At 53.7% G+C, this 18,290-nt stretch overlaps 1 protein-coding gene and 1 pseudogene across 3 annotated transcripts; one reads left to right on the forward strand and one right to left on the reverse strand.

Annotated features, from left to right (window-relative positions):
• Positions 1-142: 142 nt before the first annotated feature.
• On the reverse strand, positions 143-17,980 carry KCNH4 (potassium voltage-gated channel subfamily H member 4). 3 transcript variants are annotated; one of them, XR_001597627.2, is made up of 16 exons: positions 17,807-17,882; positions 15,718-15,951; positions 15,002-15,402; positions 13,963-14,206; positions 13,515-13,672; positions 10,461-10,668; positions 9,273-9,467; positions 8,611-8,810; positions 6,767-7,016; positions 5,945-6,189; positions 5,281-5,319; positions 4,725-5,077; positions 4,342-4,448; positions 3,638-3,711; positions 1,695-2,399; positions 143-703 (listed from the first exon to the last, which is right to left on the reverse strand). XR_001597627.2 is itself a non-coding variant. In XM_016150854.2 (16 exons), the coding sequence occupies exons 1-16, from the start codon at positions 17,880-17,882 to the stop codon at positions 2,004-2,006; spliced, it is 3,054 nt and encodes a 1,017-aa protein (XP_016006340.1). In that variant the 3' UTR covers positions 1,112-2,003. The 3 variants fall into 3 exon arrangements, 2 of the variants coding, with proteins under 2 accessions (XP_016006340.1, XP_016006339.1); XM_016150854.2 differs by lacking the exon at positions 143-703 and having other exon boundaries at positions 1,112-2,399; positions 15,002-15,129; positions 15,256-15,402; XM_016150853.2 differs by lacking the exon at positions 143-703 and having other exon boundaries at positions 1,112-2,399; positions 17,807-17,980.
• On the forward strand, positions 946-1,065 carry LOC118604617 (annotated as a pseudogene).
• Positions 17,981-18,290: the final 310 nt, after the last annotated feature.

Here is an 18,290-nt window from a genome sequence, read left to right on the forward strand (position 1 = left end):
ACTAAGAGGGAAGATAGGGTTTATGAGAGCTAAGAGGATGGAGTGGAGTGAGATTCCTACTAGGTTCTTGGCTGCTGACAAGCTCTTCCCCCAGACCCTGCTGTACCTGGCCTGAAACAGGTATAGGATTGATTATCTAGGATTGATGGAGACTCCCATGGGTCACCTTTCTAGGTGTGGAGGTGAGCCTGAGCCAGGATTCTGTCCCCCCACACATTGTATCTGAATCTGGCTGTGACTGTGGTAGAGAGAAGAGTGGGTATAATGGCCCATAGTGACTCATTAAGATTTCTGCCTCATCCCCAGGGCCTCTGGTGGCATGAATGTGGTGCCAAGTGGATTGGTTGGCGTCTTTGCCCTTCCTAGAGACAGCAACAGGGCCCTGGGGGTATAATGGGGGAGTGATGGCAGTGTAGGCTCCTCCAAAGCCCTGGAGCTCTCAGACCAATCTTCAGAAACACCCAGAGCCAATAACTACAAAAATAGAGTTTATTTCCTATCCAAAAGTGAGCACAGGCTATCGTGTGGTAAAGGAGAGCAGGAGACCAGGGTGAGTTTGTAAGAAGTCAGGGCCCTGAGTGAGACCAAGTTGGAAGTGGGGAGAACAGGCTTGGCTGAGGTCTAGGGACAAGGGAGGGATAGAGAGTGCTGCTGGGACTGTTTCAAGTTGCTGGCAACAGAAGAGACCACCTTCAGTGAAAGCCTGCAGAAAGAAACAGAGATGTTGACAGGCCCAGACCCAGGGGTATAAATAGACTTTGCTGGGCCCACTGGGACATAAGAACCTGGCAGCACATTCTAAGGCAAGGATTGCAAACTCAAAAACCCACAGAAACCAGACAAAGAATTCAAATGAGGGAAGCTAGCTGGATATTAGGAGACAGTCGAGAAACAAGGGGACTGTAAAGAAGTAAAGAATGTAGGCCTCATCTAAAATGGACAGTGGTCTATGGCCATGCCACCCTGAACGACCCTGATCCTAGCTGATCTTGGAAGCTAAGCAGGGTCGGGCCTGGTTAGTACTTGGATGGGAGACCACCTAGGAAGACCTAGGTGCTATAGGCATTAAAAATTTTTAAAAAATAAGGATTGTAAGCTGACAAGTTCCTTGCAATCTGTGAGGTCAATCACGGGTCGCATCACCTAAATAAATAAATAAACAAACAAACAAATAAATAAAGAGGACAGTGGCCACCAAACACCAGCTGATTAATGCCAGATGGAAGGTTGGCTCAGGATTGCCAGATGTCCTAACATTTTTTAGAGAAGCCAAAATATCTAGATTTTTATGTAAAATTGTTTGATTTTTTTGTTGGCACCTCATTCATATTTTGAAAAAAAAAAATGCTGAGAGCCAAAGAATACACATCTGAGGGGCATCAGCTTGTATTTTGTGTGGCCTGTGGGATGCAGTGAGACCCTCCAGCCTGGGGTGATAGTGGGAAGCCTAAGAAGTCTTGGTTGCTCAAATGCCAGCCAGGATCTCAAACTTAGCCCTCTTGAGGTGACATTGCTTTCAAGATCTCCAGCAGACACCCAGAAACTGGGACAAAAGACCTCACAATACCACTACACTATCTCTGCAGTGGAATATACAATCTATCCTCAAGATCCTGCATGGTCTTGCCTTAGTCTTCATTTCCCAGGCTGGATCTGGGGCCCTTCCCCATCCCCGTCTGTTCCTTCATCTCTACCTGCCTCCAGGTCCTGGGGATAAAGCAGGACATCTCATCTGCCCAGTCCAATGGCCATCGCGGTCTGTCTCATGCCTGTTGGGTTCCACAGCCTCAGGTGCCTCTCCTCCCAGAGAAGGAGGATAAGGGAAGGTTTGGAAAAGGGAAGAGGATCTGAAGTAACCAGGCTTTGTGATAAAGTCCTGAGAATCCAGCACCAACCAGACCAGCTGGTGGCTGCTGACCCAAGGCAGGAGGCCATGGGCCCAGCCGCTCCCTGATGGCAGGTGGCAATGCCTACCCCAGACAGGCCTGGGCCCAGGGCCAGGGTCAGTGGAACGTGTCTGACCTGGACCGGAAGTTGTGCCTCATGAGGCCTGGAGATGGGGGTGAGGCCTCTGGCACTTGGGAGGGTCCCAGAGGGTCAGGCTCTAAAGGGTAAGTGGACAACATGGAAGGTCTCAGGTTGGGAGGTACAGCCCCCATCTCTGCTGTCCCCACACTGGCTTGGCAGTGGACCTCAGCGAGAGTAGTATCCTGGAGGCTAGGTGGTGGTCCAGACAGACAGGGAGAGATGCATGGAGGCCTCAGCTGGGGACATGGAGGGGCTGAGGGCCAAGCCGAGACTATTGGGTGGCTTGGGGAACCCAGCCTGGCCTGCAGCAGGCCCATCATATGTCGAAGCTCCTGGCTGAGCTGAGATACTTCCTGGTTGAGACGGGAGATCTGTTGAAAATACATCAAAAATTTTCCCAGATGCCACAAAAATCGCCACCCTCCTAAGTGCACCTCCCCTCTACAATTTCCAAAACTCTTTCACAACCGCTCTCTGCCCATGGCCACCCTAAGAGGGCAGGACAGGAGCTATTTTTGTCTAGATGTAAATACCCCAACCTCTTTCTAAAAAGGATTTGAGCAGTAGCTATTGCCATCCTCCCCATCGCCCTAGTTTTACAAGATGTAGAAAAATGTGCTCAAAGAGGTTGCATAGCTGTGAAGTGACAGACGTAGCCTTACTGTCAGGTGATCCTATCATAGAAGTTCAAGTGTCTATTCAGTGTTTTTCGAATTTCAGAGAGTACAGAATCAACTAAGAAACTTGTAAAAAAGCAGAATTGGGGGCCCCACCACAGACATTTCAAACTGGGTGAGGCCCAGGTGTCTACCTTTTACCAGGTTCTCCAGGTGCTGATAGACACTCAAGGAACCTGGAACCTAGCCTAGAACTGTGAGAGGAAGCAGGATGGGCACTCAGTCTTGCTGAACAGGGGTTGGCCCCGCACCCAGCCCTAGAGCCTACCCAAGCCCAGGTGCTCCCCTGGGAACCCTGATGTTTATCAGAACGAGGGAAAACCAACTCCCAAGGGCTAGGCCTGGCTGCACAGCTCTGAGATCCCTGGGGAGGAGATCTAGGCAGTCTTAGCATACAGGATCTGGGCTCTTCCCGACCAGAATTCAGAAACTGGGGTCCAGGTCTCTCAAGGCTGAAGGCCTCTCAGCCTCCCTGTCCTCGGCCCCCCACATCTGCTTAGCACTCATTTCCCAGGGTTGGGGTAAGGGAAAGGCCTGGAGCATTGTGACTTGGTGCAGGGGACATTCTGTGCAGGAGAGTGTGCTAGGCGATGCAGAGAGGAGAGGCCCTCTTTCCAGGCTGGACAACCTGAGCCAGCTGGGAAGAAGGGGAAGAAGCTATCAGTGGAGCACTTAGAGCGTTCCAGGGACTGGGGCAGGCATTTGTGAGCTCTCATTGCCTCCTCACAATGACTCTGGGAAGAATAGATTATTTTCCCCATTTTTAGATGAGGAAATCAAAGTTCAGAGTAGTTGTGAGATTTTCCCAAGATCCTAGCTAGTGTGAATATTTGAATTCAGGACTCTGGCTCCAAACCTTAAAATGACCTCTCTGAAATATGAGGCATGTCTCTGATCCCAAGGTTGAAGGGAAGGAGCCAGCCCCGACCCACCTCCTGGTTCAGGCTGCAGACCTTTTCCTTCATCTCCTCAGCCTCAGTGGCCACTTTCTGGCTGGGCCTGGTCCCTGCAGACAAAATAGGGAGAAGGGATGCGGGGTGAATTAAGAGAGCATGAGTCTACAGCTTGGGTGAAGCCCCCTCCTGTTGCTGGGCAGGCAGAGAGCAAGGGGAGAGGAAGCTCTGGGGTCAGGACAATGGAAAACCCGAACTCTCAAGTTGGTTTCAGGCTGGGTCTATGACTTCCCCAGCCCCTATCCCTCCAGCTTCTCCAGCTCCTGATATCTGAACACAGGAGCGTTCTTATCATGCTTTTATACCTTGTGATAACTGCCTTACTCCATCTCTCAAACTCCTACCCACCTTTATGACCCAACTCAAGAGTTCCCTCTAGGAGGAAGAGTTAGGGGTGCTCTCCTCTCCTACCTCAGAGCCCTGTTCTTGTCTTAGTTGTGGTACTCAGCATGCTGTTCTGGACTTGTTTATCTGAGTGCACAGCTGTCTCCCCTGCTAGACTGGGAGTTCACTAGGAGTGTGGGCCAGGTTAGGTTTATCTGTATATCCTCAGCAAAGTACCTGGCACATGGTAGGCCCTTACTACATGTGAGATAAATGGATAGATGAATGGAGGAATAAATAAGCAAATGAATGGCAGACGAATGGATGACAATGAGTTGAAGTCCACTGCTGGCTCTTACCTGTAGGAGGGGCCTGTGAGCGGGACCTAGGGTGCTCAGGTCTCCTGCTGAACCGGAATGTAGGGGCCTCGGCAGTGCTGCCAGAGTCCTCAATGCCGTCCACTATCCTGGGACGGGGGCAGTGGTCATCAGCCCCATAGGGAGATGGTAAGGGCCAAGCAGAGCAGGCAGAGGGTGACCGGGGACAGCAATGCCAAGGAGCTGGGGAGGAGCAACAGTCAAGGGGCAGGAGGGTTGCAAGCTGTGGTGGATCAGGAAGGGCGGGATGGGCAAATGAGGCAAAAACAGGGTGGAGCACTGGTAGGAATGCTGGGGACAGAGCTCAGAGAAGGTTCTGGAAGCCAGCAGGGGTAAGGAGTAGGCAAGGGAGGCTGGTATCTCACCGGGGACTGAGGTCTGGAGGTCCAAAGGTTCCCAGTGGGGGAATGAGAAGCTGGGGGGGCTTCCAGGCAGCAAAGCCCCTGGGAGGGACATGAGGGGAGGGGCTGCGGCTCCGGCCAGCCAGGGCAGGGGACAGGGATGGAGACAAGGAAGAGGAGGAAACAAGGGCCGAGAATGGGGGCAGCTCCTCGCCCAAAAGGCTGACCAGGGAGCCGCGGGGCCGTGCTGGGCTAAGGTTGGGCAGCAGGAGAGGCCTACGGGGCCTAGGACCACCTCCAGGCTCCACCCCAACCTCGGCCTCCGTGATGGATGGCAGGGTCTTGTCTGAGGAGGAACCGAGGCTTTCCGAGCGGGGCTGTGGGCAGAGGGGGCAGCTGATGTCACAGGGCAGTGAACAACAGGCCCCTTCATTAAGCCATTAAGCAACAGTCTTCACTGGCGGATCCTGCCCCCCATTTCCTCTCCCTTCTCCTTGCAGCAGAGGAGCTAAGGACAGGTGCCCCTCACTCCCAGGCTCTCCCCATGCAATCTCAACCCCATCCAGGAAAGGAGTGTTACCTGGGAGAGCCTAGGGGATCGGGAAAAGCGGCCGAGGCCCTGCAGGGACAGAGCAGGGTCAAGCTGACTCACACATCCCCACTGCCTTGGTGCAGCACCACCTAGTCCCACCCATGAGTGGTGAGGGGTTCGAATATATGGGGCCTTTTTTGTGGACTTGAGTCAGAGACTCCTCCAACTCCAACTCAGAGAAATTCTGAGTGGAAAGTCAGTCTGAAAAACAGTAAAAGACACAGATCTGACCCAGTGCCTACCAAAATGGGCTCAGGAAATATTTGGAAAGTGGAAGCCCCAGGAAAGTAGAATCCAGTCCAGAGAGAGACTTGATGGAGGAGGAGCAAACGAGGGTGATTATCTCCAAAGTAGGGGTCCTTTGGGGATTCTGGAGTGAGGCTGAGGGGTGGCCAACAGGAGATGGGGCAGAAGAGTTGGAAGTAGAGATGATGAGAGATGGTTCATGGGGTTGGGCGATGGCCAATGGACGTGCATCAGTGGGATCGGAAGATGTTAAGCATGGACGGGGCAATGGACAGGGGTGCCTGGGGTTGAGAGAGGGTGTTTTTAGGGTGGAAGGTGATGAATGAGACTCTCTCTGGGGCTGGGGGAGGTCTGCTTTGAAGGAGGGGATCTTGGAGGAGATGGTGGCCATAGGGGGTCTACATACATTGTTGTCAGAGCCCTGGCGCAGGTTGAAGGTGAGGTCCCGGGGCAGGCCAGCCCGGAAGGCAGCCCCATACTCAGGATAGAGCCTCAGGACCTCAGCCAGCCCTCGGCTGTTCAGCTGCTGCAGGCCACAGTAGGTCAGAGCTTTCACGTCAGCGCTGGTCTTCAGCACGTAGCTTGGGCTTGCCCCTGACCCAGGCTCCTGCCCTGGCTCAGGGATATCTGCCCCAATCAAGTCCCCCTTCCCTGCGGGTAAGGGATGGGGACAGTCAGCTAGGGCAGAGGGACCAAGAGGATACCAGTGGGAGGTAGTCAATGGATTTGAGGGTTATCAGTATATTTGAAGCATAGCTGAAGGTGGGTCAAGCAATGGGATTGGTGGAAATACTCAAATGAGTTGGAAAAGGTCAGTGGAGAATGACTGGCGAAGTTGGGAGACAGCCAATGGAGGATGTCAGTAAGGCTGGAGGAATGATCAGTGGAATTGAGTGATCAATAAAGAATGGCCAGAGGGATCAGTTAAAGGGTAAAGGTCAATGAAGTTGAGGATCAATGAGGAAGAGTCAATTCAGTTGGGAGATAGCGCAATGGGAAAGGATCAATTAATTGATTCGGAGGACAGCCGCTAAAGAAGGGTTGATGGGTCGAGGGATGGCCAATGGGATTATGGGAGAGTCTGAAGTGGAGGGACCAAGAAAAAGTACTCCTCAGCAGGAATTCCAGATGTCCACTGCCGGTATCCCAGTCCCTAGATTCCTAGCCACTCCCAAGGCTTATGGGGGACGGTGGTGGGGTAGGTAGTAGGTGGTGGTAGGATCCTCACCCAGGATGGCCAGCACCATGTTGTCACGGAGCACCTCGAGTGAGCCTGAGCAGACATAGTAGTGCGCCTGCAGAGCGTCCCCACGGCGCAACAGGTACTCGCCCGGAGCACAGAACGACGTCTTGATGTGCAGGGAGAGGGCCCGCAGGCAGCCCCTGCTGGCTGCTCCAAACAGTGGCAGCTTCAGGATCTCCCGATTCAGGTGCATAGCAATGTCAGCTCTCAGCTCGTCGGGGAAGTCACGCAGTAACTGCATAAGGGGCAAAGGTCATTCTTGCCATCCTACTGCATCTGCTACTTGAATTCTACCAATATGCTGAGCTATCTCCAAGGAAAGAGATCCAACCTGCCCTTTGCTTTGAAGTTACCCATTTCTGACCTTCCAGATGATGTCTGTTTTTCTAACCTCAGTTCTGGGGCAGAGACTAGGTCTTTTCCTGTCTGTCCACTGCCTGTGGCTACATACCCTGGTCACTTACACATGTCCTGGTTACTTGACCCCACATATGCAAGTACCATCCATGGTGGGTCAGCCTCAAACTGGGAGTCAGGAAACTAGAAGTCAGCTCTGCTTCTAAATTCCTGTGGACCTCGAGTAATCCATTTCCTCTCGTTGGGCCTCAGTACCCCCATCTGCAAATTGCAGTAGTATACTAGACCTTGAGCATTACCAAACACAACCAAACTTAATATTCACAGTTCCCTCCTCATCTTATGAAGCCCCTTGGCCACTCTGGCTCGTTGACCTCTCTCTTGTCCCCACTGCCTCCCCAGGCTCCATTTCCTTTGGCTCTCTTCTAACTTTCCATACTCTCCTTATAGTACGGCACCCAGCTTCATGACTTACTCACTTCCTATAAGCCTGGAGCCCGACATCTGGGTCCAGACCTGTATTTTCAACTACCTCTGGAGCACACTCCACTTAGGTCTCCCACAGGCACCACGCCCTCGTCATGGCCCCATTCTGGACTCTCATTTTCACCCCTAAGTCCAATCTTCCTCTTGTGATGCTTTCATTCCCATCACTTTGCCCAAGCCAAAAACCTGGGAATCACTCTGAGGACCTCTTCTGCAACCATGCCCACCAAGTCCCATAGCATCTGCTCTCAGAAATACTTCCTACAGCCCCAGGACACTCCTCAACCTAAGCATTTTGCAGGATAAAATCTGAAGTTAAGGCCATCTATGAGCTGGGCCTGCATACCTCCCCGGCTCCATCTCCCACTCGGCCCTCCGCAGCACTCACACCCCTGCTCCTGAAGGCTCCCTGAACTACTTTCAGTTCCCTGAATTCTCCCTACTCTCTAGCTTCATTTCTAGACCTGTGTTCCTATTGCTCTTTCTGGCTGGAATGGCCTTCTGATAGCAGGCCAATTTCATTCTTGTCCTTCACCATGTCCCCTCTTCCTGTGCCACTTCTCTGACTCTGCTAGGCCCAGACGCAGTGAGGGCCCCAATGCACCTACATCCCTCCAGCAGGGGCCCACTCACTGTGTAATTATTGGTTTACCTGTCTGTCTCCCTCACCAGACTGGTGTGTCCCTCAGGCCAAGGGCTGAATATAATCACCTCTGAGCTCCCTGTGTCCTGCACAGAGGCTGAGCCAAAGCAGGTGTTTGGGAAATGTTGGCAGAAGGGAGTATATGGCATTTAGCTAAGGTCTGAGCTCCCTTTCAGGTCCCATGTTCTAGTGCACAGGAAACGGGATGTGGATGTGGGTGGGTGCGCGCCCATGTGAAAAGCACCTCACCACCCTGGACTCCATTTGATTCCAACTCCGACAGGCAGCGACCCCTTCCCTATTGTACCGGCACGCAGAGGCGACCCGGAGGCCACTGCACTACCTCATTAGCGTCTATGCCACTGTTGACCGCCCATGTGGTCTGGAAGTACTCGAGCATGCGCTGTTTGAGCTGCCGTGGCAGGCGGTGCACACGGATGAAGTCCTTGAGGTCCTTCATGCGGCTGTGGTAGAGCGAGCGGCGCGAGTACATGCGCTGGATGATGGCGGTCACGTTCCCGAACACCACGGCGTGCATCAGCGCTGCAGCGGCAGCGGTGGGTAGTCAGTTAAGGGCGGCCACCCACTCCCAAACCCACCCTGTCCTGGACGGGTCTTTGGGTTCTTGGGAAGGGGCAGAAGAGCCATGGGTTCCTGCGTGCCTACCTGGTGCCAGGTGCTGGCTTGGGGCAGGGAATAGAGAGTGGTCCCCAGAGGAGTCTGACCTGATGCTCCTCCTATGCCCACCTCCCCCCCCCCCGTGTCCGTCCCCCCCCTCCCCTCGTTAGGACATGACTTTGGGTTTCCCATCCTCTTTGCAGGAGGCCACACCTATTTGTGGCGTCCCCTAGGGCCAGCATATAGTAGGTGCTAAGAAAGCATCTACGACTGAATGCAGGACTGTCCGAACATGGGTGGACGCCTTGCTTTCACTGGGCCTCAGTTTCCCTATCTGCACGCTGGGCTTAGCAGGGCTACCCCAGGGCTTGGCAGGCCAGGCCTCACCGCCTATGAGCATAGTGCAAATGGAGAAGATCTTCTCGGCATCGGTGTTGGCGCACACGTTGCCGAAGCCCACGCTGGTGAGGCTGCTCAGCGTGAAGTAGAGCGCAGCGATGTAGGCGCTGCGCCGCGACGGGCCCCCAGCCGAGCTATTGACGTAGGGCACCTCCAGCCGTTTGCCCAGCTCATGCAACCAGCCTGGGGATGCAAGAAGATCTCGCTGCCGTGCAAGCAGTGGAGAACTGGGTTTCCCTGAGTCGCCTACACTTGACCTTGGGCAAGTATTTACAGAAATGAGGGGAGGTTTGCACCTCCTAGCACAGGAAATGCAAGGAGCGGCCTGGGCTTCCAGGCAGTGAATTGGTTACAGTTTCAGTCCAAGACTACCAATTCCCCACACTGATGACTATTTAGGGACTCCTTCGACTGGCCTAATAGCTTATTGAGCGCCTTGTGTATACAGGATTCTGGGACTTGACCCAGCCAGCCATTCTCCCTTCCCTGGTGGAACTTACAGTCTGAGGATAAATGGACATGAAATAAATCATTACGGGTGGTAGGCAAGCTACTAAAAAGGAAGTATAGGGTGTCTTAGGACACCAATAGGTAAGGGAGAATCAATCATTGAAGGTGGCGTAGGGTACAGTTCCTGAAATGCTCCCTCAGGACAAAGCATTTTAGTTGAGACTGCAATGAATAGAAAAGTCGCCTAGGTGAAGAAGAGAGAGAAGATTCCAAAAACATTCAGGGCCATGGTGAGAACGCAGTACATCCTGGGTGCTGGAGGAAGGTCAGTGTGGCTGCAACACAGGGGACATGGGAGAAAGAGAAGCCAGGTGGGGAGAGAGACGGATGCAGCACTGTGTACGGTGTGCACTGAATGTGGACTCTATCTTGAGGGCAGTGGGGAGCCACTGGAAGGGGCCAAGGGTCCTGATTCTTCTGCCCCAAACGCCTTCCTTACCAAGAGAGTGCGTCCCACATTGTATGCTGTGAGCTTCCCCCAAGGCAAAGCCCTCATCTTCAAGTCACTATTCTATGCTTGATCTGGAAGGAGCTCAATGCATGTTGATTGGATGAATGGAGGAATGGGGGGTGGGTGTGGGTACCGGTGGAGGCATTAACTTGGGGACCTGAATGGACACTGAAGGTGGATGGGTGGTCAGTGAAAGCCTGAGGTTGGTGGCTCACCGATGTCCCAGAGCAGCGGGTCGTTGGCCTCCATCTCCCGGCGCCCGATGACATACCAGACGCAGGCCATCCAGTGGGCAAGGAGCGCAAAGACAGACATGAGCAGTGTGAGCACCACAGCGCTGCACTGTGAGTACCGCTCCAGCTTCTGCAGCAGCCTCAGCAACCGCAGCAGCCGCACTGTCTTCAGCAGGTGCACCAGTGATGTCTGCGGGAGTGTGGCAGAGGAGGCTGTCAGAGGCACACTTCCTCAGAGCCCCCACTGCCCCCACGTTCCTTTCCAGCACCTTGTCATCAGACACCCTGGAGCCAGCAAAAGTTGCAGCAGGAAAAACACCCCAGCTGTCCTGAGAAGGTTTCCGGGAAATGCAGGGGGAAGACAATAATACTAAAACTAATAATGGCTAACAGTATGTGCCAGGCCCTGGGCCAAGTATTTGTAACTCTCATTTAAAAAAACAAACAAAAAAACACTTATGCCTTCAGTCCAATTCTAATCATCTTCTCAGTTTGCAGATGAGTAAACTAAGGCTCAGAGAGGCTAGTGACTTGCTCAAGGTCACAGACCAAAGATATGATGGAACTGGGACTCAAACCTGGGCTGACATTGAAGTTCATTTTGTGCTAGATTGCCCCTTAGCACTGTGGTCTGTGAAAGAGCAAGTCTTGGTTAGAAGCAGGGGAATAGGCAGAAGGACCTCTGGCCCCTGCTCAAAGCCTCCAGTGTCCTAGGCACAATCAGCTGTGAACAAGAGCTGGTTATTAGTGACAACAGCAACTGTGATGAGAGCCATACCTCAAGACATAGAGGGGACATGGTAGAGGGGGCAGGCAAGAGGCTTGAGAACTGGGGAAGATTTAGGGGTGTTTCCTCTTGTGGGTCGGCTGCAGATGAGAAGATCATGCCAAAATGTTGAGGGAAGGAGAGCAGGGACTGAGGGAGGCTGGGCTGAGAGGCTAGGTTGAGGTTGATGGAGTTAGTGGTACCAAGTAAGAGTCCTGTAAATGTTAGCTAATATTACCACTATGACTATTTTCATTGTGGTTATTAATGCTTTAATTAGCTCTTCAAATCTTGTAGATGAAGAGCAGGCGGGTGGCTTGTTTTTTCACTAGCCTGGGTGGGGACAGCTTGGAGGCTAGGACTGGGGACTCTGGGACAGTGCCTCGGTAACCTGGCATGAAGGCCCTTCATCATTCTTTCAGGGGCCTCCAGGAGCATCCCCCATAGCCCTGGCCCCATATATGGCTCCTGAGACACCTTATGCCATTTACTCTAATTTTAGGTGAAGTAGGTGGCCCTGATTTCTCCCCCTTCTTGGACTCTCTCTAGGGCTTAATGCCTGCCTCTGCCTCCCAGAGCTCCTGACTTAAGCTCTTTAGGGCTTCCCCCAGTCTCTTGCCCCTGGGCCCCACTCTCTTGGGGTCCTCCTCTCCTCCTTGGAACAGATTATTCCAGGCCTGGCTTCTTCAAGTCCACAGTACTACCAGTGCCTTCTCATCCTCTCCCTTTGCTCTGCTCCCCTCCAGCCCCAGCATTGCTCCTCACCTCCCCTTATGCCAGACCATCCACTCAGGTACTCTGGTTTCCTGGAAAGTAGGGTGCTATGTTAGGAAGAATACTAGACTAGGAGTCTGAAGACCTGGTTCCAATTTCCCACTTGTCACTGTTAGTCGTGTGACCTTCGGCAAGCCACTTAACCTCTCTGAGCTTCTGCATCTACCTCTGAAAAAGAGTAGTAAGAGAATCTGCCCTGAAGTGTTACTGTGAGGCTCCTATGTGATGATGTGTGTCAAAGTACTTAGTGAACCTGCAGGTACCAGAGGAGGGGAACTGCCTGGGAAGAGGGACGGGGGTCTCTCTGTAGCTTTCCCTCGCCCCGGGAACAGCTGTCTGCTCTGCTGACACAACCTGGTGGGCATGGGGATGGGAAAGGATGGCCGGAGCCTCAGGTCAGACACACACACGCATGCACGTGTGTGGGAGCATGCACACACGTGTACACAGCCAGAAGAGGCCCACAGCTCGTTGGCGGCTAGTTAAATCTGGCTGCGTGTAGGTGGTTTCCCGCTATAGCTAAGTGTGGCAGAGAGAGGAGCGCACAGGGAAACAGCTCTCCACCTCCTCACCCCAAACCAAGGGGTTCTGGGGACACAGGGTGGGACTCCCTCACTCTGGACTTGAGAAGACCTACTCTCTCTCCCAGCTGGATACAGAGCTGAGCACTCAAGAGCACCTCCAGGCAGTCCCTAGGGAGCAGGGAGGACAACAGGTCTTAGCACTCTCTGCCTCCAAACCCACCCCACAGCCTCTCTGTCCTTGTCTGGGCTTGCTATGCTCCCCCTAAAGTGCTCTCTCTCCTCATCTCCTGCCAGTCAAGTCCTACTCTCTATCTAAGGTCTAGCTCTACTCTCCCCTTCCTCAGGAACCCTTCCCAGACCACCCTAGCCTCTGCCCAACTGGGGTACTTTGGCCTCCTAGGCGCTGGCCAGATTTTAGATCATTTTTACACATGCCCATGTTCCAGCCTGGAACTTCAACCGGCTAGCCCCACGCTCAGCAACACCCCCCCAATACCTGGGCCCCATCTTCCATTTCATTCACCTCCTCTGTTTCTACTGTCCCCTCCAGTAGTCCTGCCCTCTCACAAGCTTGGCTGCTTGGAGGCTGAATTCTTGTCCCTTTTCCCCATAGTGACCATGCCACACACAATGCTTTGCAGACAGCTAAATGCTCATCGGTTGTTTGTTAAATAAAAATGTGAAAAGTACCACTCATCTGGCATCAGGCCAATGTCGCCTTGGTAGCCCTACTTAGCTTTTTATTTGTCTCGGCTTCCCTTAGAGATTGTGAGCTGAGCTCCCCAATAGCACAGACCCTCTCAGATCCTTCTCAGCTCCTAACATAGGGCTCTGCCCATAGCAGGTTCCTGACAAATATTCACAAGAGGATTGATGGGAAGGACCGAATCTGGGTTTGGGGTGGCTCCCTTAACGGGAGATGCTGTGCCAAAGCTGGGAGGTTAGCCTGCATGTGGGAGGGGGATCACTCACCACGGTGATGTTGAAGATGTAAAGCAGGTCAAAAGGCAGAGCAGCAATAAGGTCAACAAAGAACCAGGTGGCTAGGTAGTGGAGACCAATGGAGCGAGGAGCAGAGACTACCTGGCCGGACTGGGACACATAGGTGGTGCGGAAGTTGAGGATGATATCTAGGAGTGCAAGAGGCTGTTACTAAAAGTCAGGCCAAGGGGCTAAGGAACTGAGTAAGCTGGGAACAGGCCTTAGAGACCTAGAATGGAGTTGGAGACAGGAATAGGGAAAATAGTTCAGGCTTCTGGCTGTACTTCTGGGGTCAGAGTACATGGACCATTAGGACTTAATGACCCAGAAATGGATGGACTCTGAATGCCTGGGTCCTGCAGGCCCAGGATAGAGTGAGGCTTGAATGAGTGGGTCCCTCCAGCCCACCCACCAGGATATGTGGGGCAGAGGGTCTGACCCAGAATGAAGAGCATCTCCACAGCAATGTCGCTGACAAGAGTGTGTCGAGAAGTGATGGGGGTGTCGTCATCGCCCAAGAAGCAGACGTTGTAGGGGACAGTGACCGCAACGTAGAAGGTGGCGAGGAGGATGAGGCCATCCCAGACAGCCTTGGGGACGCTGTAGTGGAGGAGGAGGCAGCGGGACCCCCCCACGGAGGCCACCTTGTACTCGGGCACTGATGGCTTTGGCTCAAACACGTTCTAAGGGGAGAGGGGTGGCAGTTGGGGACACTTGGGGGAAAGAGGAGCCAAGGGGTAGGGAGAGGCAGGGCATGGAAAAAGGGGGGAGTGGGTACTGCAAGCATGACCACAAGAAGAGATAGAAGGTGCAGGAGAGGGGTTCAGGGGCTGGTGCCTGGCACTTCCTTCCTCTGCCATGTTACTACTCAGGCCCCGTTTTGTATCAATCATGTTTCATCGGGAGTATTTTAAGGCATGACCTTCATCCTTGAAGAGAGTATGACAAATTGGGCATGTGCCCTAGCTTGAGGAGTTACTAACTTCTCCTTCAAGTTCTTGGGTTCTGGAGGCCCAGTGGGGTATGGATGTATCTCAGGAGTGAGGGGAGGCTGGCATGATGCACCCCATTCCTTGAAGCCCTAACAGTCTACACAGAGATTTGAAGATTCAATCCTGTGGCTTTATCAAGATCCTAGGAGTAGTACACAGGGCTAGATGCCAGGCTCCCAATGGGAGCTTTCTCCCTAGGATCACAGCTTGTGATTTCACCCACCCCCCTGATCAGCCAGAGATAGATGATATAATTGCTGCTAGAGCCCCACCTTTGTAGCATCATGTCAATCAGAAAGGAAGCAAGGGAGATAGGGATGGAAGAAGATGTAAGGGGACATGGGAAAGAGCAGAGCCAGACATGAGAAATTGGTGGACAGAGAGAAAAGTCACTAGAGGGGGACCAAACAGACAGGGAAACAGGAAGGCAGTAACAGGTACCTCAGCATCATGCCTGGGAGATTTTGGGGTGGAGACAGGACTCACATTATCGGTTTTCATGCCTCCGTGGCCCCGACCACCAAAGTGGCCAGTCAGTCGGTGCAGGGCAGTACGGTTCTGTCTTCTGGTGGATCGAAGTCTTGAGCTAGCTCCCCTCCTGCCAAGGGAGTTTTCTGTTGGGAAGCAGGGTACAGAGATAAGTGGGGGCATATCCCACGAGGCTGGGTAGGGAGCAGTCTTATATGACCTTGGGCAAGGGTCTCTGATCATTTGTGCCTTCTCCCCAGACTTGCGGTTACCATGATTACTGTCCCCATGGCCTCCTGAGGGGCCAAGTCCTGGGCTTCCACTCTGAGTGATGTCCTTGAAGGAAAAGAGGAAAAGTACTACCTCTCCGATCTCATTCTTGATGGGCATCATGTCCAGGAGACACCAAAAGGCCGAGCCTGTAGATGCGGAGAGATGAAGGGTGAGGTTGAACAGCCATAGCATCCCTTTCCCCTAATCCCCCTTGGTTCCTGGACTTAGTCTAAAGGCTTGGCAAAGGTTCAGAGCTGAAAAGAAACCCAGAGATTAAGTCAGCTGACACTTTCACCTTCCAGATGGGAGAACCAAGGCCAGAAAGGGTCAGGAATGCACTCAATGTCACACAGTCAGCTTGTGGCAGTGTGGGGACCAGCATCCAGGCTTCTACTTTTCCAAGTGGACTCTGGGTAAAGCCCAGGGCCTGGGCAGGGATGCAGGATGGTAAGGCCCCTCACCATCCTTCCGGTAGAAGCAAATTTCAGCCCGGTGCTCCTGATGGCTCTCCAGGGCCTTGTGCAGCCTCTGCAGGGCTGGCTCACTGGTCTCTGGACCATAGAGGAAACGGCAGCTGCATGTTTTCTGCATGACCTCTGTACGGCCGTAGCCTGTGAGCTCGCAGAAACCGTCAGAGCAGTAAACGATGGGAAAGCCTCGTGGGCCCTGTGCGTTGGCCAATAGGAAGTTGCTATCTGTGGGAAGAAGAGGTCAAGGTCAGGCCAAGGCCAGGAGGGGAGCTCAGCTTCCAGGTGGGCAGTACCTCGCCCAAGTTGTGGTCAGAGGTCACAGAGCCAGAAGCTTTTCAGGCTTCCACGTGATTCCTGGATCCCTCTTTGGGATATTCTGAAATGAAAGTAAGAAGAGATAGAGCAAAAGGACAAGGACTTAAGTATGGCATGGAACTAGGACAGGAACTACTAGGGGGTTGAAGAAGGAATGCCAAGAGGTCATGCGGTCTATCCCCTTGCTGTAGGAGGCAGCATAGCACGGGGAGTACAGGCATGGGTTCCAGCACCCCCACCTTTGCCATTTATTGACTATATAACCTTGGGCAAGTTAATTAACTCCTCTATGCCTCAGATTCCTTACCTGCAAAGTGAGGGATAATACATCTTCCTCACATAGTTATGGGAGTTACATAAGTTACCTGGGGAGAACAAGTCCTGGCACACAGTCAGTACTACTCCGAGAAGGTGAAATGATTCCCCCACATTCATATAGCTTTCAAAACACATCCACAGTCACTACCCTGTCATCCTATTAGAGAGTGGACAGGGCAGAAATTCTGGTGGTATCATACCAATTTTATTGATAGGAAACCAAAAAGCAGAGATTGTCCAAACCTAAGAATCTCCTTTATGTGGGAAGGGAAACAGTGATAAGTAACATCTTCATTCCCTGCCTTCCCCTTTAGCTAATTTCAGGGGGTCTGTCCTCAGTGCTTAAAGTCTGACAGGATCGAACAATGAAGTTGTGGCTCGAGCACCTCAGTAGCAGGACCTAAGACGGCTCCCTCCAGTTCCAATGGGTTGGAGGCCACAGTGGGGCTCTATAGGGCATTTAGAGACAGAGTCTTAGTTGAGGGAAGGGGCCTGAGACACAACCAATGGGGACAGGGGTACTAGGAAGAGTGAATGTCTGGAAGTAGGGTGGCTGATGGGGACACTGAGGATGCCTGGAAGAAACTGGGCCCTGGGCAGCAGCCTCCTTCTTCTATCCCAGGGCCTGTTGCCCTGGTGATGGGCGCTATGGAAACAAGGGAGGTGTGTGTGTGGAAGGAGGGTGGGGAGGCGGGTAGGGCCCCCGGCAGCTCGGTTTCCACCCTCGGGTACCGCTTCCCCCACCTTCCAGATCCAGGCCAGGGTGCCGAGAGGGGCAGGTGGCAATCCCTAGGCTCCAAAGCAGGAAAAGGGAATGGCGGAAGAAAAGGCAGGGAAGGAGGAGTGTGGCTGTCCAAGGTGCTGAACCTGGAACCCAAGCTGGGTGGGAGCAGGGAGTTCCCTTCGTCACACGGAACACCTTCCTCCTTTTGGCTCACCTCCCTCAGACACTGACGCGCCACGATTTGGGGGCGCGTGACCTTAATCAAAACTAAGTCCTGCTGAAGTCTGATCTCCCCATCCCCCTTCCTGGGGGAAGGGAATACTTGAGTGGTCTGGGAGTAGACCCTCAGAGCACCTGGCCATTCCGTCCCACCTCCGCGTCTTCGATACCCCCATACACGCCCCCAGCAGAGCTCTGCCCCAGAATGGGCCGCTCCCAAGGCCTCTCCTTCGTTTTGCCGCACAAAGAGCCTTTCCTGCCTCCAGTCACACCCCCAATCTTGGCCTACCTTTCTCCCGACCCCGCACTCTTGGCCTCACGCCGTCTACCCTGGCAGAGAGCTCCCAGTCCTGTTCCTTTACCGTGGCTTCTGGAGTTCTTGGACCCTCAATTCTACTCACTCTGCTCACCTCGGGCCTGATCACATCCAGGGAACCCAAGTTGGCCCTGAAAAAGTCTTGGCCCCCTGCTCGAACCCCCAGTCCCAGCCGCTGCCCCACTCACGAGTGCCGTCGAAGCGGGTGGCGATGGTGTCCAGGAAGGTGTTTTGCGGGGCCAGCAACCCCTTCATGACCGGCATGGCCTCGGGGCGCAGGTTCGAGGAGCTGCGCTGGGGGGCATTCAGCGCGGCCCGGCCCAAGGGGGCGCGCTGCCGGCGGGGCCGGGGCGCCCCATGCGCCCGCCTGCCTCCTCCCCTCCCTTTCGCTGCAGCCTCTCTGTTCTAAACCCCGCAGCTTTAAGCTCGGCTTGGCGCCGCCTAGGTGGTTCTTTATCCCACGAGCCAGGTTCTTTCCCCGGGGCTCGGCCCGCTCCCGCCACGTGGCCTCGCACGGGGAGGGGCCGTCAGTGACACCCGCACCCCTTTCGGCGGCCCTCCTACTGGAGGAGAGCGGCCCACGCGTGTCTCTCGGGGAGAGAATTCGCGACACGCCCACCTGGAGTCGAGTCTCGAACAAATGGGGCGGGACTTGAGTGACAGACACTCCCC

This window comes from Rousettus aegyptiacus, unplaced genomic scaffold (genome assembly GCF_014176215.1).
Source record: "Rousettus aegyptiacus isolate mRouAeg1 unplaced genomic scaffold, mRouAeg1.p scaffold_m13_p_6, whole genome shotgun sequence".
NCBI lineage: Eukaryota > Metazoa > Chordata > Mammalia > Chiroptera > Pteropodidae > Rousettus > Rousettus aegyptiacus.

What these genes read in the sequence shown, in the direction of transcription:
- KCNH4 (XM_016150853.2), bottom strand. Translation starts at nt 17,882, where the DNA reads ATGCCGGTCATGAAGGGGTTGCTGGCCCCGCAAAACACCTTCCTGGAC. An exon ending in CCCGCTGCTCTGGGACATCG is followed by an intron (nt 9,468 to 10,460) that starts GTGAGCCACCAA and finishes TTGCATCCCCAG; the next exon opens with GCTGGTTGCATGAGCTGGGC. An exon ending in TTGCACTATGCTCATAGGCG is followed by an intron (nt 8,811 to 9,272) that starts GTGAGGCCTGGC and finishes CTGCCGCTGCAG; the next exon opens with CGCTGATGCACGCCGTGGTG.